This window comes from Trachurus japonicus, chromosome 20 (assembly GCF_045865225.1).
Source record: "Trachurus japonicus isolate A0001 chromosome 20, Traja_1.0".
Lineage (NCBI taxonomy): Eukaryota > Metazoa > Chordata > Actinopteri > Carangiformes > Carangidae > Trachurus > Trachurus japonicus.
Genome location: NC_140926.1, coordinates 25,349,191 through 25,375,026, shown reverse-complemented (window position 1 = coordinate 25,375,026; position 25,836 = coordinate 25,349,191). Strand labels below are relative to the sequence as shown.

At 44.8% G+C, this 25,836-nt stretch overlaps 1 protein-coding gene across 1 annotated transcript; it reads right to left on the bottom strand.

Annotated features, from left to right (window-relative positions):
• Window positions 1-934: 934 nt before the first annotated feature.
• Window positions 935-24,912, bottom strand: zbtb14 (zinc finger and BTB domain containing 14). Its single transcript, XM_085763177.1, has 10 exons — window positions 24,710-24,912; window positions 20,277-20,465; window positions 20,009-20,179; window positions 17,566-17,661; window positions 17,327-17,470; window positions 12,249-12,493; window positions 3,104-3,189; window positions 2,864-3,003; window positions 1,565-1,660; window positions 935-1,479 (listed from the first exon to the last, which is right to left on the bottom strand). The coding sequence occupies exons 2-10, from the start codon at window positions 20,463-20,465 to the stop codon at window positions 1,339-1,341; spliced, it is 1,308 nt and encodes a 435-aa protein (XP_085619303.1). The 5' UTR covers window positions 24,710-24,912; the 3' UTR covers window positions 935-1,338.
• Window positions 24,913-25,836: the final 924 nt, after the last annotated feature.

Below are 25,836 nucleotides of genomic sequence, written 5' to 3'. Positions count from 1 at the left end.
GATCATTTATGAGTATTAAATCTGCATTATAGCTCATTATAAGTATGGTTATGTGTTATAGAGATAGGCGTCAAGTAAAGCGTTACCATTTTTTCTTTGTAAAAAAAAGTTTTGTCTCCTCCTGCTGGTCAGAGCCTGTATCTATAGATGTGTCAAGTGTTATGTTCTTGCTTCTTTTCAGCCAATCAGATCTAAGACCATGAGAACCTATGTAAAATAATTATGAACATGAATAAAACCACAGAACATATCAGTAATATTTGACAACATGATGAGAATGTACTGATTGGTAGATATTTGAAATAAAAGGGTTTATTTTACTGTCAGGGAAGTACCATGTGGACACAGTCCTGTTGAGTTCATGTATCCACTCTGGGCTCCTGTAGTTTAGTGACAGTAATGAAATACAATGAAATAAAAGAGACATGTTTTAAAAACACAGCAACTCTGCTCATTGAACTGAACAGATTTATATACAACGGCACAAATCAACAGTTCCAAAAGCCACTGTTTTCTGTACAGATTTTGGTTCATACTGAAAAACAAATCATGTGTATTATTTACAAAGAGATAAGAAATTACAGATCATACAAGAAGTCAGAGTTAAACATTTGCCATGTTTAAGATGATCACCACCATTGTTGAGGTTACCAGTTCACAGGAAAGAAGCTGTTTGGAGGCTTTACCATTGCTGGAGCCCACATTAGCATTAGCATTAGCAGCTGTTTACTCACCAGTCTACATCATCATAACACGTCTTTATTCAGAGCTGTTTCCAAAGGTGGAGAGAACCACCAGTGTCACCTCTTGTGCCTATCACGTTTCTTCTTCGTATTTACCATGCTAACCAGTTAGCTCCAGACTAGCGTCTCATCGTTTTCCGATACCGAGGCAGTGGAACTCCCAGTCTGTCCTGGAGGAGCCGCTCAGAGGACACACAGTAACCTGTTGTATTGTAAACACGACGATGACACCACTACCACCACCATCATCACCACCAAACACATCACCGGGAGTAAAACCACATTCAGCAGCAGAGAAAACATACAAACAGCCCCTTTACAATCAGTTCATGTTCACTGATGAAAAAAAAAAAACAACAACATTAAAATAAACCAATAGATACAGTGAAAATATTCTCATTGATACAGTGATAAAGATTGGGAGCAGCTGATGTTGTCCAGGTGTTAACACCTCATGTCCACATGTTACCAGCACCTGATATTGTCCAGATGTGAGGAGCAGCTGACGTTGTCCAGGTGTTGACGCCCGATGTCCACAAGTGAGGAGCACCTGACGTTGTCCACATGTTAGGGGGCAGCTGACGTCCTCCAGATGTTAGGAGCAGCTGATGTTATCCAGATGTTGCTCCTCTGCAGCCATGGCGGCGGCCTGCAGCGTCTCTGTGTCGCTCTGCAGTGGATTCAGCTGTTTCCTCTCACTGTGCATGTTGTTTTCATGACGCTTCAGATCTGACGCCTGGAAATACACAAGACGGTGAACTCTCCATGTGATAGGGACACACAGACAGACTGGACTCTGACTGTCCATACATCACACCTACCTTGGCAAAGGCCTTAGTGCAGGACGGACAGACAAACGGTTTCTCTCCTCGGTGTCTCCTTTCATGGTCCTTCAGGTGAGATTTGTGTTTAAACGCCTGCACAGGAAGACAAGACACACCGGTGAGCAGACAGACAGGTAGGGCTGCCACGATTAGTCGACTAGTCACGACTATGTCAACTATTAAAATCGTCAACAACTAATTTAATAGCCGATGCGTCGTCTTTTTTTTTTTTTTTAACTTTGTTTTTCTCTCAAAACTGCTGCAGCACCTTCCACACACGCACCCACCGCCGCCCGCCACACACACACACGCACTCACTCAAGGTGAGTTAGTACTACAGGTGTTCTCTCTCTTTTCTCTCTCTACCTCTCGTCCGTCATCAAGCGGCACCGGTGTAACAGAACGACTATTATTTACCCTGAGCACAAGTTATATTTGAATGATAGGCCTACCAAAACTTTATTATTGTGAATAATTCCTTAGTTTCAGGTGTCTACCTCATTTTATTTAAATGTAGCTATGTTTAATGCCAGAGACAAATGAAGGGAAGAAAAACCTAAAAAACCTCAAGTATTTATTTTGGTGTTGTTTAGGCCAGTGCCTTATCCTTATTTTACTCAGCTGTTTGCACTTTATGCTTTTGTTGCTACAAGCTGCATATTTCATTCAAAGTTTAATGAACTATCATTGTAGGAGCCATATTTGCGCTTTTATTTTGGTGTTTGTACTTGGCGGGGTTTATTGTTGTAACCTCTGTTGACACCGGAAGTGGCGTCACGCGCTTCCGGGTCGCGGGGGTATTTAGGGCCAGGACAATTAGTGCCAGGTGTGCTGGTCGAAGGCATACAGTTTTGACCGTGTCTTTATGTGCTTTCGTGTCCCATTCGCCAAGGAGGTATTGTGTATTTTGTTATAATAAATGTGTGTTTTAGCACAAACCCTCGCCTTGGGCACCTTTTGTTGTTAGCTGCACTAGCACGCGTCCGAACACTGGAGACCAGCAACCGTGCCCCTCTTATAGGGAAAAGAAGGGCACGTATAATCATCTTAATTGTCTTTATTTTAAGTTAGCATATACCTTAAACACTTCAAGCTGAAAGCTATGATGGTTACATAAGAGCAGCTGCATGCTGGTGCGATAAGCTGTATGTTTTACATTCAATTTACGTATGATCCGATTAGTCGACTAATCGGAAAAAATAGTCGGTGACTAGTCAACTATCAAAATAATCGTTTGTGGCAGCCCTACAGACAGGTATGAGACAGAAGATCATGGACGGAGACGGATTAACTCACCTTTTCGCACATCTGGCAGGCGAACGGCCTCTCGTTGCTGTGAACCCGTTCGTGTTTCTTCAGGTCTGGAGCTCGGATGAACGATTTACCGCAAACGTCACACCTGTACGGTTTGAAGCCCGTGTGGATCTTTAAGTGTTCTGGAAGACACAGGTGAGGACGGAGGTCAGATCAGTCACGTCACCTCAGATCAGGAATAAAAACACAGCAGGATCTGGTGGAATCTGGTTGTATTTGTACCTTTCAAGTGAGCGTGTGTGGTGAAAGCTTTGCTGCAGATTTCACAGGAAAAGGGACGTTCTGCTGAGTGAAGTTTCTCGTGTTTCCTGCAAGAAGACACGGTGATCAGGGGCCTCGTGTGGTGGAAACGTGTGCATGCCGAAAAATCCAGGTTATATACACATTTACTTTGTACATCCTAAATGAAGTGGAATGGTGGAGTCAGTTATTATGATCAATTGTTATATAATTGTAAACTACAACTCTGAGTTGTTTGAATGACAGAATTCTGTTCTCATGAACACAACACAAAGGAAGAGATGATTCATAACAGTTATTTTGTTGTAACCTTATACACTGATCATTAGGCAATGGTGTGAGCATATATTGTTAAAGGGATAGTTCAACATTTTGGCGAATTCGCCTATCACCATAATCCCTATAGTTTTAGGAGTAGGTTCATTAGCTTTAATTGTCGGTGCAAGCTGTTTTTAGATCGGCGGGGCAGAGACGTGAGCCCTGCATGGTAGGGCTGGACGCAAAAATCATAATCACGATTATTTTGGTCAATATTGAAATCACGATTATTTACACGATTATGGGGGGGGGCTATGCAGGATTTATAGCTTGACCATGCTACATTATTCCTTAAATAAACAGTGCCAATGTGTGTTTAAGGTTTTTAAGTTTATAATTTTAAATATTTATTCAAAATGTATTTAAAACTTTTTTTGTTTTATGATCCAGCAGCAGAAACTATACAGGATGTTTAGCTTAACTTTTCTACATTTTTACCTTGAATAAACAGATTTGGAGTAATTGTCATGATTTAACTTATTAACTCTTTCACTGCCAAAGACGAGTTATCTCGTCTTAGCGAATCCAAGCGTAGTCTGCCAAAGACGAGATAACTCGTCTTAGCGTTTTTTTAATGGCAACGCCATGCTGAATGTCTTGCCCTACTCCTCTGTGAAGATCAGACTTGTATCATCAAAATAAAGTGCAGAAAAACACATTTGGATTGAGAGATGTAAAAAATATAGCGTATCCCCCCCCCCCTCACGGAGCGGTGCGGGTGTCTGACTGCAGCGGCGCCGCTCCGTGACACTCTGGCCGCCGGTGAGAGCTTAGGGGGCGGCGGCGGGGCTCATGGCGGCTCGGCAGCTCGTCGAAGCTCTGTGCAGCTCCGTGATACAAAGCACAAACGTTAGTAACAACAACCCCGTCGATCGCTCGTCGTTAGTCGTCAAGAGCGTTTGGAAAGTCGCCAGATTTTGCGAGAAATCACTCGGATAGCAGCTTGAAAACCCCGCGATCTACAGTAGTGTGGATGAGGAACGGACGGCGCCGGCGAACGTGACGAGAGGTAAACGTGGTGGGAGTGTCTGTACTCTGTTGTGAGCGCACATGTCTGTGGCTGTGAGTTCAGGGGGCGTCAGCCAGAGCTGTCGGCTGTGTGTGTGTAGATGTGTGTGAGACAGAGAGAGTGAGTGAGACCGCTGCCTGCTGACCAGAGGAAGCTGGATCTGATCTAAAGCGCCGTGTTTCGGCTACAAAAACCTGTCGAACTGATCCGCGCGCGCGCGCGCGCACACACACACACACACACACGTATGCACACACGTATGCACACACGTATGCACACGCACACGTCACGTACGCACACACACTAAAAAAAAGGAAAGAAAAAGTTGTAACTCAAAGAAAAGAAAGAAAAAAGGCTGCAGTAGTGTGTGTCAGTAGCTAAATATTTTGTCTTTTGTCATCAAAAGTCATTTGTCAGTGTTGATTTAGTTGTTGTTTACAAGAGAACAACTGTACAGATGTTGAGGCGTCACTAAAGCAAAATATAAAGGACCCAATTGTACTGGTTCACCTGAAAATGACAGCCGACACAAAAACCTCTTTTTCTCAAGATTTTGGTGCCAAAATGGCATTTTGGGCTAAACTAACCTATATTCAACCGTCAATTTCACAAGACTGGAACAAGATAGAAACAAACAGGTTTTTTTGCTGGAAACTAGAGACCCTCTTCTTTCCTTTGATGGGTTGAATGTGTATGTAGTAACAGTACATAATATTATGGTGGGTCTACGGAAATCAGTCAAAAAGCTGGAAAATGCCTGGCAAGCTGGAGGAAGCTGCTGTGAGAATGGCTGGCAGTCAAAGAGTTAAGAGGGAGAATGGAGGGTCTCTGCTTCCGTGTGTGTCGCTTATTGCGTCTCTGGGATGAAATGCAACCTGGGAAGATCAGAGCCTCCGCCCAGCTGCGCTGTCCCAGCTCTCGTCACAAACGCACCCCATAACTTTTTTTTTTCTTTCTTTTTTTGACGTGCCCCATAAGTGATCTCTTGTTTATGACAGATTAAACTACACAAATACACGTCGTAACATCGTATAACGTTATCCGCCGCTCTACAGATTGCTTCCTTGCCGGCTTTGTAAACATATGCACATGTAGCCTACGGGCCGGAGGAGGAAGTGGACTCGTCCACAGCATTAACTGAGAGAGGAGTGCAGTGCAGGCGCGGGGGCGGAAGCGCGCATGTGTGTTTTTCAGAATAAAACACCAATAGACAAAAAAATAATCGTTTTTCTTCGATTACATTGTTTTTATGATCGTGAGAAGCCAAAATCGTAATCACGATCAAAATTCGATTAAACAAACCGTTAACAATTAATAATCCACACTCAAACCGAAGCAACAATAGTGTTAACTGTACTCAACAAGCTGTTATTACAAGGTTTACAACAGATATGACAGACAACCTGGGCCGTGTGTGTGCGATAAGAAAGGGGGGGGGGGGGGGGAGTAGGTAAAAACCTGCTAGCTGCTAACTGTTAGCTACCGTAGCTCAGGCATCGGTCTCCCGTCAGGTAAAAGCTGCCGTTTATTCCTCAGATGAAGCTCATGTTGAGCCTCTCCGGTACAGTTATCCATCACTGCAGTTGAATTAGCTGCTAAACTGCTGGACGCTAAAACCGAGGGGGCGTCTGTGTGTTTACAATTCACGAAAGCAACGTGAACGTACGTGCTGCTCAGACTCAGTAGAGTGAGGCAGCCTCCCTTGGCGTACATGTCTCCCAAGCTGTTTAATGACGGTAAAAAATGAAACAGAAAGTAAATATCCTGCATAGTTTCTCTTTTCTGTGCTACGCTGATCAGAGCGGCGTCCCTACCTAGTGTATTTTACTTAGCAACGATCTGTTAAACAGGAATAACAGACTGTTAAATGCAAAATCAAGATGTAAATAAATATCAGAAATATCAATAAATTATCGGAATACGACATTCAATAGTGCCATGTAATAAAAAAAGGTTTATCCACTATTTTTGTGAGATTTGATGTCACAGCCATGGATGTATTAGGTCACAGCCCATAGACTGCCTTTGGAAGTCGGTACCCAAGATGGCGCTGTGACCGGCTGCGAACGCTGTGTGACGTCACGTGATATCTATCATAGATATCACGTGACGTCACACAGCGTTCGCAGATATCTATCAATAGATAGATATCACGTGACGTCACACAGCGTTCGCAGCCGGTCACAGCGCCATCTTGGGTACCGACTTCCAAAGGCAGTCTATGGGCTGTGACATCAAATCTCACAAAAATAGTGGATAAACCTTTTTTTATTACATGGCTCTATTGAATGTCGTATTCCGATAATTTATTGATATTTCTGATATTTATTTACATCTTGATTTTGCATTTAACAGTCTGTTATTCCTGTTTAACAGATCGTTGCTAAGTAAAATACACCGTTGCTAGGGACGCCGCTCTGATCAGCGCAGCACAGAAAAGAGAAGCTATGCAGGATATTTACTTTGTTTCATTTTTACCGTCATTAAACAGCTTGGGAGACATGTACGCCAAGGGAGGCTGCCTCACTCTACTGAGTGTGAGCAGCACGTACGTTCACGTTGCTTTCGTGAATTGTAAACACACAGACGCCCCCTCGGTTTTAGCGTCCAGCAGTTTAGCGGCTAATTCAACAGCAGTGATGGATAACTGTACCGGAGAGCCTCAACATGAGCTTCATCTGAGGAATAAACAGCAGCTTTTACCTGACGGGAGACCGACGCCTGAGCTACGGTAGCTAACAGCTAGCAGCTTTTACCTACTTTCTCTCTCTCCCTCCCTCCCTCCCTCCCTTTCTTATACACGCACACGCGCGCACACACACACGGCCCAGGTTGTCTGTCATATCTGTTGTAAACCTTGTAATAACAGCTTGTTGAGTACAGTTAACACTATTGCTGCCTCGGTTTGAGTGTGGATTAATAGTTAACGGTTTGTTTAATGTGAGTGGTGGTCATCGCGTCCTGATGAGTTGGGTTTTAATAACAGCTGAGCTGATAACGTAGCTGTGTAGATGGCGTGGATTGTGATGAGAAGGTGTTGCGCATATTAAGACTTATTTGTGCAAACCATTGTGCAAAACCTGTTTGTTGTGCCTTTTTGCGTGATAAGATGATTTGCCGAATTCTTCTTCCATTCCTGCAGCCTTTTGTCTCAATGTTAACGATGGCAAAATGTCCAGATATTTTATTACTTTATGAAAATGTCTGTGAGTTAAAAAAGAAAAAAGAAGTGGGCTACGCATTTTTGATTTGATTTGGCTTTTCGTGTATTTGGTTAAACACATATAACAGGAGAGAGACAGTGAGCGAGAGAGAGAGAGAGAGAGACGAGGAGAGAGAGAGAGAGGTCCGCTGGGTGAGCTAGATTAAGTTTTAACGGGAGAGAGAGCGGCGCACCGCGCTGTCAAAGATCGTCTCAGCAGAAAGGTGCTGGAGGTGTGTGCTTTCAAGGCAAGGCCATCAAAATGAGAAATATCCATATCCAAACTACATCAGGCAGCAGTCATTTCTGGTCAGAGAGGACGTGGCTGCACTGAGCTGAATAGAGGTTAACTCAGTGTTCGGTACCCAGCATGGCGGCGGCCAGGTGGAACGCACCGTGACGTCACCTACTGATAAGTATCTATAGGAGCCTTTGTGCATGTTCAGGCCTCTATAGATTCCAACATATTGGAAGTGTTGCTGCAGTGTCAGCACAGTCACAGAGCTTTTTTTTTTTTAATCATAGGTTGCACTTAATCCAAAATGCTCACACAGCAGACTGACCTAACACTGCTGCTGTGCTCCACACTGTAACCTCCATCTAGACGTCACTTTGCTCAGTCACCCTTCACAGAACACACATGCTCCAAACTGAGACAAGCAAATGGAATGGGATCATAATGAGTTAATGTACAGCAGGGAAAATAAGTATTGAAGGCGCCAACAGTCTCTCATGGTGAGCTGCATAGCGTCCATTGTGGTTGAGCGCACTACTCATTGTTTACCTGCTGATTCCAGAGGCCTGTACTGCGAAGCCAGTTTAGTGGGTTAGCGAGGTATGTTGAGTGTAAAGCCAGCCTCTCCTGTACTGCGAAGGTGGCTGTCTTTTAACGAGGCTAGATCACCATGGTAACTTATGCTTAGCTCATAACCTGGTCCCGATCAGGTTATGTTAAGAGTTTAATCATAAAACCGGCTATAAAAGCGCCGCTGTTTCACTATTTTAACTCATTTACAGCTGGCGGCACCTTTACTTTGAAAGTCCGGTGGAGCTGGATCAGAACGGAGCGTTTGTACGGAGGGAGAGATCAGCTGATCGCTGCTGTTGACTTTCTCTCTGAGCGTCTCCGCTGAGTCTCCGCCTCCTCACCCGTTGAGCTGAGCGTCAGGAGCTCATTATATATTAGACTATAGCCTATATTTTACTTTTATATACAGTCAGTCACCACTGATAGAAGTTGTTCGCTCGCAGCAGGACAGATAATCAGATGGATAATCGGTAAAGTTAATAATTTCACTTAATGTGGCCGTGAATAAATTAATTCCGATGTGTCGCCTGTTATATTTCAGTGTTGCCCAAACGCAAATCTTGAATAAGTCTCCGCTGTTTTCACATTTAAAAAGGTCTTTGTTTATGAGATTTGCTTGTAGCTACAGCACCTAAAAAAAACCCTCACTGTAACCTATTCAGCCTCGCTTCCAATAAAACACACACTCGCGTTATAATTGCGATCAGTGAAATATATAACAATATAACACAATTTAAAATGACAGTTGATGTTGCTCTAGTTTATATGGATAAAGCTTCATATTTAAAAGTAGCGCAAGAGCTGTCAGAAAAATTAAAAGCAGCCTCCTCTCTTGTCATATTTGCAGCAACACTGTTGCTTCAGGCTGTGATCGTGCTTTTTTTTAAATATCGCTCATACTCTCTCCATTAAAACAATTGCACTCGTCTTGGCTGAAATCAGCCCGTTGTGGATCCATTTCGTGCGGAAGTAGAATAATATGACGTCAAACACCCCCTTTTATGTGAACGCGCGCAGAGCACAAAGCTGAGAACCGGACTTGACTAATTAAGTTGATAACCACCGTCACAGTACCGTTTAGCTCTGATTGCGGACTTGAGGGTTTGTTGAGCTGCATCTTGAGCACTAAGCCTAGGTATGTTGAGCCTCCTTCGCAGTACAGGCCCCAAGTCTGTCTAAGCTGTGATTGTTGTATTGTGTGAAATTATGTTCCTCGTATGTAACAGAAATAACATTTAACCGTTATCTAGGCTATAACGTTATATGTGCACTCATCTGCAACGTCTCCTCTCCTCTTCATTTTTAGCAGATTGGCCCATTGCCATAATCGCTATAGTCACAGCAGTAGGTTTGTTACCTTTATTCAGGGCTGTAAACTAACGGTCGCCACTCGCCAAATGCGACTAAAATATTCCCCTGGCGACTTAAATTTGGAGGGCTACACGCCACGGGGGCGGGTAGATGTTTGTCCCGCTTGACCCCGCTGTAGAAAACAGTTCCCCTCAGAAGCAACGTAGCCTCACGCCAGTGTCACACGCGGACACCGCGGAAGCGCTGCAAAGCGCCGCGCGCTCCGCGCGAGCCGGAGCCCTCCCTTCAAACCAGACTTGCATTTCTCCGCGCCGGTTGTTTTTGCCCCGCAGCTGTGTGTGTGTGCGTGTGTGCGTGCGTGCGTGCGTGCCTGCCTGCCCATCTCTCTCGCGCGCACGGAACTATGGACCAGAGATGGGGACTCCGTTTGCGACTCGAACTCGAGTTGCACACACAGAGACTTCAGACCACAGTCTATGCTTCAGACTTAGACTTGGACTCGTGTTTTGGGACTCGTGAACAATCATTATTATTTTTACAAGAGAGAGGGACAGAGAGAGGGACAGAGGCAGAGCTCCTCTGACAGCTCAGTCAGCTGCGAGTGAGTGACAGGTGACTGTGAACCGGCTTTTTTCTTTCTTTTTTTTAATAGCCTATAGCCGCACCGTCCGTACAGGTGAGGCACAACGTTTGTTGTCTGGCCCTCCTTCGCGGGGACTGCTGCATAACTGGACTGGCACATATCAGGCTACTGTAGGATACGTTGTTGCTGTTTTTTTGCTGCGAAATATGACTGAAGGCCCGTATAGAAGTCTGCACGGGTCGACACGCCCCCACGAGTTGACTGAGCTAATTAAAAAATAATAATAACAGCAGTTCTTCTCTCAGAAACATGCATAGAGGCAGAGCAGCCTTGATTCTTTCTTGACTCAGAATACAGTTTTTCTTTAAATGAAAGCTTTCATTGTGTGTTTTCTTCATATTGCATTGCAATAGCCTATTTAAAGTGATCATAAACAACTAATCAATAGGTACTGTATGCTAATAAAGGAGTGATAATAATACAGTAAATTCTTTGAATTTCTTAGATTTAGCTGTGCAGTATTCTTAGTAGACCGGATAGCAGCAGTTGATAGAAGGGTCATTACAACCAGAAGAGACAGGAGACTTTTATTTTTTGGAGACTTGACTTGAACTCCTGACCAAAAACTTGAGACTTGATGAAGTCTCACCCCACAAAGACTTGAGACTTGACTTGCAAAAAAAGACTTGTGAACATCTTTGAGTAACAGAATACAGAATAGAATAGAATAAAAGGAGTGTTTCGTTTGTTAGTTTTGCAATGTTAAGGTTTCCCAATTTGGAATGTTTTGATTATTCAATAAGATTACAATTTATTTGGCTTTGGCTTCTTTTCTAAGCATGTATTGCTATAAAATACTGTTATCTCAATGAAAAGTGCTGAAACTGATGTATATGTAACGAAAAGAGGCAACTTATTATTTGGCCGGTAAAAAATGTCCTTGGCCGGTAGATTTTTTCATCTACCGGTCCCCTTGGCAGGTGAGCCAAAAAGTTAGTTTACAGCCCTGCCTTTATTTATTGGTGAGAGCTATTTTTCAGAACGGCGGAGCAGAGCCGTGAGCTGCTCAGCGCTACACTACTGAGGCTCGTGGGATTTCTTGGTTTCCCTCATCAAACTCATCAAATACACAATCCAACAACTCCACAACACTCTGGTGGACAAGTTGTGACCTGCACATTCACCACGCTATGAGATAATAACAGAATGTTACCAGACAGAGTTGTTTTAGAGGGAAATTCATGCAAAACAGCTGATGCACGTTCCTGTCAGGGACAGTTTTTCATCAAGAAGTCTCTGCATTTCCCTCTAAAACAACTCTGTCTGGTAACGTTCTGTTATTATCTCATAGCGTGGTGAATGTGCAGGTCACAACATGTCCACGACAGCGTTTTGGAGTTGTTGGATTGTGTATTTGATGAGTTTGATGAGGGAAACCAAGAAATCCCATTAGCCTCTATAGCGTAGCTCTGAGCAGCTCACGGCTCTGCTTGGCTGTTCTAAAAATAACTCGCACCGACAATTAAAGGTAACAAACCTACTGCTATGACTATAGGGATTATGGCAATGGGCCAGTTTGCCAAAATGTTGAACTATCCCTTTAAATTTGACCCAAATGGATGTGTTTGTGTTTCCATTCCACTCTGTTTGGACATGCAGTCTGACGCTGTAAATCAGGACCCAGTGTTTCTTGTTTCTCTGGATTCCCGACTGACTGAAAGCAGCAGAATGGAGTTTACACCAGATGTGGAGCTGGTGTGCAGGGAAGGCTAATTTGCATGATAGCTCTATCTTTGATGCATCTGACCGTTAGCGTCACAGATGGTGTACATACATAACATATATTTGTGCGTATGCAAAGCTGCTGGATGCGGCTGTGGGTGTGTAGGTGTGTACCTGAGTCTGCTCTCGTCCAGGAAGGTCTTCCCACACACCTGGCAGGCCAGCTGCTCTCTGTGCCCGTACAGCAGGTACTCAAACTTCATGTCCGTGGTGGCCGTGGACCAACCGGGAGGCTGCTCGTCCTTCACCTCCCCCATGCTGTCGGCGAACGTCAGCGTCTGGGTGGCGTGATGCTCCGCCCCCAGCTCTTTGGGCTCCGCCTCCATCTCGCCCACCACATCCTGGTCGTAGCAGGTCACCTGGAGAGGCCACACAGCAGCTTACATTCTTATTATGGACTTGACAAAGACTTCGATTTTACGTAAACCTGTTTTTTGTTCTTACAACTTCAACCAACAAACGTAAAACAGAGTTCTAGCAGCAGACGGGCCTCAGCTAACAGCTTCTCTCGGCCTTTACCCAGAACCAATGCATTAAAGGGATAGTTCACCCAAAATTCAAATTTCACTCATTATCTACTCACCCTCATGTCGACTAAGGGCTGGGAGAATTTTCAGAGTCCTCTGTTCCTTCTCTGAGTTACGGGGGGGTCCGTGCAGCAGTATTTGTCAGAGATGGGACCAAGTCACACATGTGCAAGTCTCAAGTAAGTCTCAAGTCTTAACCTTCAAGTCTCAAGTAAGTCCCAAGTCGTTTTTCTTTGGGCAAGTCAAGTCAAGTCAAGTCACAGGTTATGTCAAGTCAAGTCCAAGTCAAGTCCTGCATAGGTCAAGTCAAGTCCAAGTCAAGTCACCTTATTATTGAAATTTCACCCGCAGAATCTAATCTAAATAAAGTGAAGACAATATATTAGAATAGAATAGAATAGAATAGAACATCTATTATGTCTTATGTCTTATCATGTCTTATAATGCATTAATGAGCCTCTTCATACCTGATCTGATCACAAAAGGTTAACTCCTACTACATCAATAGAATAGAATAGAATAGAAAATCTATTAGCTATATTCTATCATGACAACACCATTCTCAGCCTGCACTCATACCAAGTAGTTAGATATTAATTTGATATTTTATATTCAAAAGTCAAAGAATGTGTAACATTGAAACATTCCTGGATGCTATGACTGACAGGCAAACAGCTGTGTAGTCACTGCAGATTCTGCAGCAGTGAGAACGTGAGGCTGAAGCAGAGGAGATTTTTTAATTTTTTAAAAAGGACACGATAGCTTCTCGCTATGGTAACAGGTGACTGATAGGTCTATTGGTTACTGTGCGTTTGTCCCGACTCTGAACAGCGGCGGCGACGCAGCGTTAATGAAGCAGCGTCAGGCCGCTCACCGTCACTGAAACTCCGGATGAAATCTCCGTTTAAAAACACTGAGCTGCGAGCGTGATAGCACGCCATGGATGTATTATATTATAGCCTAATAGATCCATGTAGCCCGCTGCAGCGACCCTGAAGGCCCCTCCGTATCAAACCTGCCTCTCACTCTCTCCCCCTCCCTCTCTCTCTCCAGCGGTCCTTTCAAAATAAATGCATAAAAAGTCCGGGGGAAAAAAAAAAACACCGACTGATCTGGTGCCGTGCCGGTGAGAAATTCAGCGGTGGCGGCTGGTCATTCAAGTCATTCAAGTCATCGTGTCTCAAGTCAAGTCAAGTCCCGAGTCTTTAACCTTCAAGTCTGAGTCAAGTCGCAAGTCTTTTATTTTTTGTCAAGTCAAGTCAAGTCGCATCAAAATAGCGACTCGAGTCGACTCGAGTCCAAGTCACAGTGACTCGAGTCCCCATCTCTGGTATTTGTCTATATAATGGTTGTGAATGGATACCACCTTTCTTCATCCAAAAAGACACACCAAAAAGACATCCTAATACCTCCATACTACTCGTCTGTAATGTCCCTCTTGTATTGAAGCCCCGACATGAGAAATTGTTCCGCCGGTCAGTGCAAATCTCACACAGGAAGAGCAGAGAACCAAGACACTGGGAGCTTCCGCTACAAACAAGCTAGACTTTTTTTTTTTTTGGGAACAATTTCTCATGTTGGGGCTTCAATACAAGAGGGACATTACAGACGAGCAGTATGGAGGTATTTGGATGTTTTTTGGTGTGTCTTTTTGGACGAAGAAAGTTGGTATCCATTCACAACCATTATATGGACAAATACTGCTGCACGGACGCCCCCGTAACTCAGAGAAGGAACGGAGGACTCTGAAAATTCTCACAGCTCTTAGTTGACATGAGGGTGAGTAGATAATGAGTGAAATTTGAATTTTGGGTGAACTATCCCTTTAACAAGTCAGTCATGTATAGAGCTAGAAACAGTCTCCCCCCACGCTTAATCACAACTGCTGGGATGTCCAGTTTTAAAATGAAACTGAAGGAAGCTGTGATTTGTCATGAAATTATGAGTTGAACAGAGCTAGGAAATTATGAAATCATGAAATTATGGGGAACTCTCTATAATCATGTGAATACATTTATGTGGAATAACTTCATATGCTTCATGTAACTCTTCTATCCACCTTTTTCCGAACACCAAAAACGTAAGGCAGTTTTGCTCTTCCGGTGGAATTTTATGTTTACGTTTCCATGGTTTTGGTAGTCGTGGTAAATGCATGGATTTTTTTTTTTTCAATGAAAATCTGTAAAAAATGCATGGATCATCACACCAGCTTTTAACAATGGATATCACACAAATTGACATCCGTGTTAAAAGCCAGCGTTAATAGATCCATGTGTTTACCGCAACTATGACAACGACTGAAAACCATGGAAACATAAATGTACAATTTCACTGGAAATGCAAAACCGGCTTCTGGTTTTGACCATAGATGACGCTCGGAAACTTGTGGATAATCATACATTTACTTTGAATGACTTCATGTAATTTTTCATATAATTCTTCTATAATCATGTTAATATATTTATGTTGAATGACTTCATGTAATTTTTTTGTGAACATGTTATAACGTTGTAACTATCTCTGTTGTGTGGAGCCCAGGATAATGGGGATCCAAAATAAACAATAAACAGGTGCTGTTTGTACATGTGAGGATGACAGAGCCACATCACAGCTTCTCATCTGTTTCTTAAGACCCTTCACTTCAGACTTTTACAACTCCAGCTTTTAGCCTTGTCTTTGACCACTGTCTAACCACTGCTCCCTCTCTGTGTTGCACAGCACCTCTATGGCTGCACTGTTATTTACCCCGGGGATCAGCTGACTGCACTCTCACCAGCCCGCCTAGCAACCACAACAGGGTTCACACTCGTTTCTTGAAATCATTTTCCAGGACATTTCCAGCTGCTCCAGTCTGACAGACATGTCATTACACAACACACTCACACATCGCTCGTCCCAGTCATGCTTTGCTTTGACAGTTGTGCCTTATCTTGTACATTTAACCAGTTTGTTTCTATGTTAATTCCTCTCTCAGCCCCAGAAGTCTGATTTAAAGATGTGCAGTCTGTGGCTCTGACTTCTCTATCTCTTACATGCTTAGAAATGATGACAAATTTATCATAGAACAGCATAAACAAACACCCACTACAGCTTTCTGCTGCTCCCCTATCTGTCAATCAGCAGAGAAAACCCTCATGCTCGCCGTCCAATACCAGAAACACTCATCAACTACCGTAAAATTTGGTGTATAAGTCGCACTTTTTTGCCCTTTTTTTTCATCTAAAAAGTTGGGTGCGGGTTATACGCCGGTGCGACCTATAGACCAAGGTAAATTTCAACCCCGTTCACACCGTATTTGCAGCGATCAGATTGCAATCAGATGGAGCTTGACCACATGAAAGTACAGTGCTCCGATCGGCCAAACCACCTCCGGAGGTCGTCATGAACACGTTGTGACGGTGTAAACAGTGATGTGTTCTGTACCCACATACGACTTCGCGCCGCGGGTGTTTTTTTCCTGATTAAGACTCGTTTGGGTCCGCCATAGTCTCTCACAGAAAATAATCTCATTGTTATGTTTTTTTTAACAGTGTTTTCTATCATCTCTGTCAGTCAGCCCCTCCTCCTGCTGGACTTGGTCTCTATCTAATGTGCAGGCACACACACACACACACACACACACACGTGCGCTATATTGCACTAAATGTACAGTAGCCTATTCAAATTACCCCGTGATCTCTTTTTCTTTTTTAAAGTAACATTGCGGAGTTTTTCGGCCTTAAAATAATGTTTCCAGACTCACTGCAATGGTAGAAAAATGGTTAATAGGATGAATGGTGCTGCCGCTGCAGCCTGAGCCGGGTCGCGTCAGCTGAAACTGCACTATGTAACTTCCCTTCACGGGTACGAATCACCGCCCCCCCTCCTCCCCCCTCCCCTCTGAGTCGAGGAGAGACGTGGTGGGTAAAAGCGAAAGTTACGGTTCTCCTCCGGTTGTCGTCGTCACCACCGCCGCCACCGCATCGCCCTCCCGCCCCCCCGACCACCCACCACACAGTCTCCTCCTTGCAAACATGTGGGAAATACTGTCTTTATTAATGGGAATAAACGCTGGATGCGCTGGCTGATAAGTTTCATTTTTCTCACCAGATGGTGGAAGCACTGAGCTGAAACTCCGCAATGTTGCTTTAAATTTAAAATAGAAACGCTACAATGCAGCACAGAAACTTCACGCTGTATAGCATTTTTATTTAAAAAATATGGGAATATGTTTTTCCAGTTTGAGACCCCCAAACATAAACTGCGACTTACATACCAGTGCGACTTATATCCCGAATTTTACGGTAAAGTCTCTAGTTTTCTCACTAGGCATTTGTTTGGAAGATAAATCCTTGGTGGGGTCTAAAAAGGTCAAACAGAGCTCTGGTAGCTGATGTGATAGAAAAGCTTGAGTTGTCCTGGAAAATTATCTAAGACATTCAACTCTTTTTTTTTCATTCAACCCTGCAAAACTACTAATATCCCTGCAGAGATCCAGAGAGGAGGTAGAAAGGGATGCACAGACAATGAGAGGAGATGTCAGCTCCTCTCTCATAATGGGCAGCATGCGCTCACTGGCACGTGGAATGAAGAGCTAACAGCATTAGCGTTCCAGGAATACAACATGTACATATTTATCTTCTAGAAAAATACAAGATACTTTCAGATAATACAAAGTGTGTGTACCTTGTGCACATCCTCATTGGTCAGCTCTTTCAGGATGGCCTCTTGGACACGCAGCGCCGCACTGGGAGACTTATCCAGCTCCTGATTGGCCGATGCTTCCACAAGGTCGTCGGCGCTGGGCGTGTCGTCGTGTTCTCCGAGGACCTTGACGCAGTCACACGCCATCATGAGATTAGTGTCGGCGTGACAGACGTGTGATGTCAGTATTTGCTGATAATGTATTGATCAGTATTGATTACCTCGGACTCGGCAGCCAGCTGGGCCTCGGGGGGCAGCGCCATCTTCACTATGTCATAGGGAAACTTCTCTTTGTCGTCTGATGACACGTCCCGTTTCTGAGCGCACACACACACACACACAGACCATCAACTATCCACTATACACCCATTGTCATTACTGTCACTTCTAGTGTATCTGTACTTTACTGTCACTATGGAATTACTTTTGTATCAAATCAATCCAAACAAAAACCTCTTCAATGTCAAACAAAAATAAGAGCTTGAGAAAGAATAACATTTAATTTAACTCATTGAGTGCCAACCACGTAATTTCTCGTTTTTCGTTCCCATGCGTTGAGTGCCAAAAACGAAATTTTTCGTTTTTTGCTTTTTTTTTAAATTATGAAAATAGACACTTTAATACACATTATATGTAAATTTGGGGACTCTACGACGAGGAGAACTGAAATAGATGACGATCAAAGTCACATGACAGCTCATGATCTGGAAGTTTTTATCATAACTCAGCTTCTGCAAACGGAGTTCTGCATGTGGATGCAGCAGCTGCTCCGCTGCTGCTCCGCTCACCCGCGAGGCTGCAGCAGCTGGGAGCTGAACCAGGAAGCTCTCAGCCGACTGTCCCGCCCGGTCTTCATCTGGAGCAACACCGTGTCCTCCCCAAAGTCCTCCCGCGGTAAAATCTGATGGTCTCTGGACCAAAGCAGACCGGCACCACCGACCCGTACCACAGACGGACCGCGACCACCGGCGGGACCGGTGTTCGCGAGCCGCTGTGGCCGGCAGAGCCTCACGTTCCGCGGCGAGAGGCTGTGACACGGCACGGTGCGTCTGTGTTATTGCTGTTTAGTGGCGCCCCCCCCCGCCCCCGATGGTGGTTTTGTGAATAGAACAACAATTGTTGTGTATATTTATCTTATACGAGCCCTTTGATCCAGAAATGCGAGTGTCTGAAGAGCGACAGACACAAACAGCGCACCTTTCATAAAAGACGCTGTATCTCCTTTTCTAGAAAAAAAGGAGGGATTTTGGTGAAACCCAGCCATGTTTAGCTTGACTTTTCTCAGGAACGGAGGCACGTAGAAACAAACGGTTTGTGGCCATTTGAAGGATAAAGTTAAACCTTTCAAATGAGCTACAGTATGTGTTGGTGGCAATAATATAGAATACACTATGGCTCTAAAATAAAAAGTCAAATATGGTCTAATTTGCCGGTACACTTGACTAAAACTTTGGAAAGGAGCGCGGCACTCAATGAGTTAAGGGGGAAAAAACTCACCGAAGCAAAAAACTGTAGTCTCAAAAGCAAAATGTATAACTTGAAAACAAATTACAAATATATTGGTCCTTTAATTATTTTTGATAAATATGTTTTTGTTTACGGTTCGCTTTGCCAAAATGTTGAACTATCCCTTTAAAGGACCAATATATTTGAAATTTGTTTTCAAGTTATACATTTTGCTTTTGAGATGACAGTTTTTTTCTTCAGTGAGTTTTTTCTCTCTTATGTTTTTCTTTATATGTGAGTGATGGATAATACTTTTATTGAGGTGGCTGCAGTATTGAGCCGGGCAGACAGCCTGCAGCCCAGCTAACGCTCTTCAACCGGGCAAGTGGCTCCCGTCAAAGTTGGCCCTATAAACCTGCATTTTCTTCACACTGACAGGCTCAGATAGTTAGAATGAGTGTCCGACAACATACTAGAGAGGAGAAATGAACGTATGTTTAGCTGGAGGTTGCTGTTTGTTGTGATCTGTGTCCAAATCTCACCACACTAGAAATCTCGTTCTGAAATCTCACGGCAAAACACCGATGGGGAATATTGTTACCTGACTGAGGTGAGGAGAAACGACCGGAGCATTTCCAAATTGTAGCAACAAAATGTTGGGCTACTCTTCGCGCAGCTTTCACAAGTTAGGGCTAGAGGTGTGCTACAAATGGATGCTGACACTCCTGTGGATGCACTGCGCCGTGCCGACGAGGTAGAGACATACATTCATTTCTCCTTTCTAGAATGTTGTGGGACACTCATTCTAACTATCTGAGCCTGTCAGTGTGAAAAAAATGCAGGTTTATAGGGCCAACGTTGACGGGAGCCACTTGCGCGGTTGAAGAGCGTTAGCTGGGCTGCAGGCTGCCTGCCCGGCTCCATACTGGAGCCACCTCAATAAAAGTATTATCCATCACTCACGTATACAGAAAAACATATGAAAACAGAGCCCAGGTTGGAAAAAAAACAAAGTTTTCCTTTAAATAAAGTTTTATTCTTTCTCGAGCTCTTATTTTCATTGAAGACATTGAAGAGGTTTTGTTTGGATTGATTTGATACAAAAGTAATACCATTCTGTCACTGTGTGTTTCCTGTACATTACTGTGTGTGTGTGTGTGTGTGTGTGTGTGTGTGTGTGTGTGTGTGTGTGTGTGTGTGTGTGTGTGTGTGTGTTACCTGTGAGCAGAGCTTGTCGAGGAAGCGGATGCCCAGGATCTGACCAGAGGACATCATGAGGTTGACGTCCCTCTTCTTGACAGAGATCTTTGCTGTGTACATGTAGTTCAACACCTCCTCAAAGATATCAGAGCGGATGAAGTCGATCTCAATCACAGATGAATTGTCCACCTGAATCAAACACAAACACGCACACAGATTTGTAGGGTATGTGATGGGTGCAGGAGGACAGAGCCTTCCCAAAAGACTGATCAAGTCAATGTGTCACCTCATGTTTCTTGAAGAGCTTCTTGAAGTAGTTGGAGCAGGCGGCGAGCACGCAGCGGTGAGCGCGGAACTTGACATCCTCCACCACCACGGCGATGTCGCAGTGCTCTCCCTCCAGACGCTGCTCGTTCAGCAGCTTCAGGAAGATGCTCTTGTGTTCGTCGTCCACGTACTTCACTGTCTCTGCCATCTGCAAACAGAAAACAGAGGGTGACACAACGCTGAGGGGTTTCCCTCATTAAACTCACCAATCAAAAGCTCACCCAAATCAACAGAAACATTTTCCAAGGCTTAGCGCTCTGATCCTGCACTGTGGATAACGCTACAAACCAGCCTCTGATAATTAACAAGCTGACTCAAGTTAACACATAGCATGTACTGGTATGACCAAGTTAACATCCAAGATTAAAGGATAGTTCAACATTTTGGCAAATTCACCTATTGCCATAATAGCAGTAGGTTCATTACCTTTAATTATCAGTGCATGTTGTTTTGAGATGCGCAGGGCAGAGACGTGAGCTGCTCAGCTAACACAATGGAGGTGAACAGTACAGGTCCTCTGTCCCTCATCAAACTCATCAAATACACAGTCCAACAACTCCACAACGCTCTGGTGGACAAGTTGTGACCTGCACATTCATCACGCTATGAAATAATAATGTAACATTACGAGACAGAGTTGTTTTCGAGGTAAATGCAGCCGGAACTACATTCCTGACATGACTGCTGGGTGGAGTGATTTCAAAAGCCCAAGTAGTTACGATCATTTGCTTCATGTGTCGTAATGTTACATAATTAAAACACTTGTATTTCATAGTGTGGGTGAATGTGAATGTAGTGTGAATGTACAGGTCACAACTTGTCCACCAGAGTGTTTTGGAGTTGTTGGATTGTGTATTTGATGAGTTTGATGAGGGACAGGGGACCTGTACCATTCACCTCCATTGTGTTAGCTGAGCAGCTCACGTCTCTGCCCCACAGATCTCAAAATAGCATGCACCGATAATTAAAGGTAGCCTAATGAACCTAATGCTATGACTATAGAGATCATGGCAATAGACACAGTCGGCAAGCAAGGAAACGTCACTTCCGGTTAGGGCCGTGGGGGAAAACAAACCGTGTCCCCCATACACACTCATGCAAAAACGCGGCATTTTAAACCTTTGTCAAAGGCTTTTTCGCCGTCCTGTCTTAGTTTTAATCACATGTATATGCTGACAGAGAGCTATATTTTTAGAAACTCATCACGATCTGGGTCGATTGTTGTCCGTACATTTAAAAATATTAGGTATTTCACAGTCAGTCATATTTGTCTTCCCCCACGGCTCTGACGCTCTCTTAGTCGCCGCCGGCCGGCTCTAGACACTCGTAGACACTGCCTGAGTTATTGTGTATTATTTTGCACCGCAAATAAATTCAAAAACCACAACCTGAACTTTTATATCGGAACTTCGCTCATCTTCTCCAAACGTGTAACGCTCTGACCGGAAGTGAAGGTTGCCGACCCTGCTGACTCGGTGTAGGCTATGGCTGTGAAAACTTTATATTTTAAGATGTACGGACAGCAATCGACCCAGATCGTGATGAGTTTTCTAATATATAGCTCTTTGTCAGCATATGTGATTAAAACTAAGACAGGACGGCGAACAAGCGTTTGACAAAGGTTTAAAATGCCGCCTTTTTGCATGAGTGTGTATGGGGAAAACGGTTTGTTTTCCCCCACGGCCCTAACCGGAAGTGACTTTCCTTGCTTGCCGACTGTAGCTTTCATGTGACGTCACGGCCCGTATGGAACGCCCCCCTGGCGGTCAAAACAATCCACTTCCCCGCTGTCCGCGGCTTAGGACAAGGCAGAAAAACACACACTGCTCCCTGCTGCTCCAAAAATACCGGTGTTATGGCCCAACTGGTGTCTGATTTAACTGGTTACCGTACCGAACAACAGCTGTGCTGCACTTCCGTCCGCAGATTTGTCACAAATTCACAAATCAAGCCGCAGTTCACATGTTACTGCAGCCATATGCTTCTGTGAGTGAACCTGTTCCGCCAATCTACAGTCAGTCAGCGCCACACTACTCTCACTCTGCACAACACTGCACACTATGACAAAGCCTGTCATGTTAAAGTTACGAAGTAATGGAAAACACTCTGAAAATACAATAACAACATCGTCCTCGCCGCGCCGCGGTCGGTCCCGACCCCCGTTACCGTGCCGCTGCCGCCGCGGGCGGTACTGCTGCCGTGCCCGGTGGCGGCGGTCCCGCCGGGTTACCATCGCCGCCGCCGCCGCCGCCGCCGCCGGTCCCGCTGCTATCGGACCGCCGTCATCGTTGCCGTCGGTAGCGGTGCGTAGCAAAGCTCCAGGCGGGGGAGGGGGAGGGCAGCTGGTCACCGTGCAGCCCAGCTAAGGGCTCTGGTTTGTGGGTGAGAGGAGCAGGGAGCCTGGGCTCAGTGGGCTGGAGCTCAGACTGTGGAGCTCAGCGGAGCTGCGGTACCAGGACGGTGTTCCCACACAGGAAAGTTACAGGTACATTTCTACCACTTCAACGAGTTCAGAAACATTATTTTAAGATCAAAAAACTACAAAATGGGGCTTTTAATCAGACACCAGTTGAGCCATAACACCGGAAATATTGGTTGCAAGCGGTGGAGGATGATGGATTCTCCACCAGGTAAATGTAAACATCGCCCAACTGGAGCTTCGGCAGGGAACTGGTCATCCAGCTCGTATACAGCAGCTGGTGTTGAATATGGGGCACAAGTGACCAAAACTTCAAAGCTGTTTTTATATCTTTCTTTCTCGGCTGCTGGCACAGTGGCAGATGATTTAAGTCATTACTCGGTTGTTTGTCCATAGAAAGTCCATTGCGGGGCCACTTTGGAATGTTGCTTTTGACCGCCAGGTCCCTGGGAAGTGACGTCACTGAAAGCTATCAATAGGCGGATTTGCCAAAATGTTGAACTATGCATTTAAGACTCATAATTCAAATATGATTTAACTGAACCCTGGATGTTTTATTTACCGGTAGGTGTAAAAACTTGTTGCAAATGAGCGAACTACTGCACAGCCCCCAGGACAGTGTGTTCATGACAGCTCTTGATCTCAGTCTCAAGAGAGAGAGAGTGTTTTCAGCTCTGTTGGAGATAGTTGGACACACTCTCACTCCCAGTTCACATGTGGGGCCTATTCAGACTGCTCACTGTGATGCTGGAGCTGTGAAACTTAAAAACTGCAGGATTCTCAGTGAAGCTCTGTGGCCCCATTTCTCTGGTTTCTGAGTGGATTTCTGGAGCTTTATTCTGAAGGGACACTGAAGTCCCACTGAAGCGGATCAGCATGTCAAGGTTCAGGTCTGACTCTCCTCCACTCTCTGGATTTTAAGTGTTAACACCTCTTCATTAGAAACTGACCTGTCAGTCCCTATGAGCAGCAGGGTGTCAGTCCAGCGCCCAGAGGCACCGACAGACCCCCCCACGCCACCCCACCCGCTAACCAGTATGTTTGCAGTAGTTCATGTACCTTCAATGCCGCGGACACGCGCACCGTTGCGTGTGCACGCTTCATGGAGCCTTTGACTGAACGGAAGGGGCAGACAGTCACCGAGCTCACGCGTACATTGTTTCAGAGGATTGTATTTATTTAATGAAGCTCCGTGAACCCACCGGGTTTTATCTGGACACGTCCACAGACCCGGTACACACCTGGACCCGCACGGTCAACCGTCTCTCCAAAAGTTAGTCAATTTGAAGCGGTCTGGGCTAGGCGATAACGGCTGCGATGTGAACAGTAACGTAATGGTTTTAAAATTAAGAAAAAGAAAGCGTGATAGTGGGAGAATAACGTCGTGTCGGTGTGTACAGCGGAGGTTTCGGGTGGTAATGGTGACTGTGTTTACCAGTGGGGCTAGCGCTAGCCTGTAACACAGGGGAGCTAACATGCTAAACTAAAATTCGACATTCTAAATGATACCGGTGTAAACAGCGGCCTGCCGGGCCCAGCCCAGCTGACTGGGATGTAGCCTACCTCGGGTGTGTAACAACCGTTATGTTTACAGTGAGTGTCAGTGTTGAACGACATTTTTTATATTTGTGGTGAAACTTGTGGTGTTTGTGTTAAATGGCGGACAATTCGGCCTGTGAGTCCGCTTCACACAAAATGGCGTTTATCAAGTTACTATCCACCACGGACTAGCTCCCATTAAACTGCTGACCGACACTATCGTCTGTCGGACGGGTAGCGGGCCGCGTGCCTCGCCGCCGTCCCCGGGACCGACTCACAGGCACGCGAGCAGCAGCGGCGCCGCGGCTCCGGCGACAGGAGCGAGACGGAGCTCGAGCGGCCATGGCGGCTCGAGAGCGCGCAGACATCCTCGCGGAAACGGAGCTCGAGCGGGGGGACGAGGAGAGCGCGGAGCCGTCGGTGCGGGCTCTTACCGTCACAGAGGCCCGGGGTGAGCGTGTCCCTCTGGGTGTGTCAGCGCACCGGGAGCCGGGAAACACTTTATCCGGTTGTTGTTGTTGTTGATGAGGACGAGCACCGAGCGGAACGCCGCGCTTTGCGCCAGTACGCACACACTGCAGGAACACGCAGGCAGCGCGCCAAACATCTTCTGAGTGCGACGGCACTAAACCTCTCACGCATGCGCCCCCTCCTCCAGTGACTGGGCCTCCGAGTGTTCAGGCTCACCTGTCTGTCTGCCCCCAAAACACAATAGGTCCCACACTTTATACAGACTATGATCCTACATCCTTCTGTGTCCCTCTGTCAAATAAAGAAGTAAACTGTGAACTGAAGCTGCTGTGTGACTGTGTTCAAACCTCCGCCATGTTAATGAATCCTATTTTTTGTACACAGAGGGGTTCTCTGTGAAAACCTCAGACATGATTGTGGTTCTCCAGTGATTTAGAGGTATTGTATTTTAAAGGAGATCATAAGGGAATAAATAATTGGTTGATAAATCAAAGAGAGTGCTCTAAGATCATCTCTGCAGGGTTTTACAGAGAACAGTCTATTCTGACAACTTAAAGGGCCCTAGTAGACTAATGTGACTGGGCTGTTATATATTATATTATAGTTTAAAAGGCCTTAAATATTGCATTTAATAATTATGATAGCATTGTGATACTAAGTAAGATTTAAACTGTAATCAAAGTGTAAAACGGAATCATTTGTGAATCATCTCATAACCCATCAGTTGAGCATCAACCTGAGTTTTTTTCTTCTTTTTTTTACCATTGAAAACCTGTCTGAAAAGCCAGTGACATGGCTGAGATGGGGAGTTTCATGTGAGCAGAAACAGACTCAGTTTCACTGACACCTGCTGGTTGTAGCAGGTACTGCAGCCTCTGTGCTGTCCAGCAAGTTGCTTGTTTTTTTTTAATTTTTTGCATTATTGATGCAAATCGGCTGATCAGTAACATGTATTGATTGACCTGATGCTTATTTTTTCTTTAGTGAATCAGTTTAACCGACAAAGATTTTAACGAAACTACTGCACATATATTTTACAACAGATACGATGTTAGGTTGGGGAAACCAGAACATTGGCAAATCAGAACAT

Excerpts from the sequence above, each read along its gene's own strand:
- zbtb14 (XM_085763177.1), bottom strand. The coding sequence starts at position 20,465 with ATGGCAGAGACAGTGAAGTACGTGGACGACGAACACAAGAGCATCTTC. Across the intron at positions 20,180-20,276 it reads AGCTCTTCAAGAAACATGAG|GTGGACAATTCATCTGTGAT; the intron begins GTGACACATTGA and ends TGTTTGATTCAG. Across the intron at positions 1,480-1,564 it reads GCACTAAGGCCTTTGCCAAG|GCGTCAGATCTGAAGCGTCA; the intron begins GTAGGTGTGATG and ends GTGTATTTCCAG.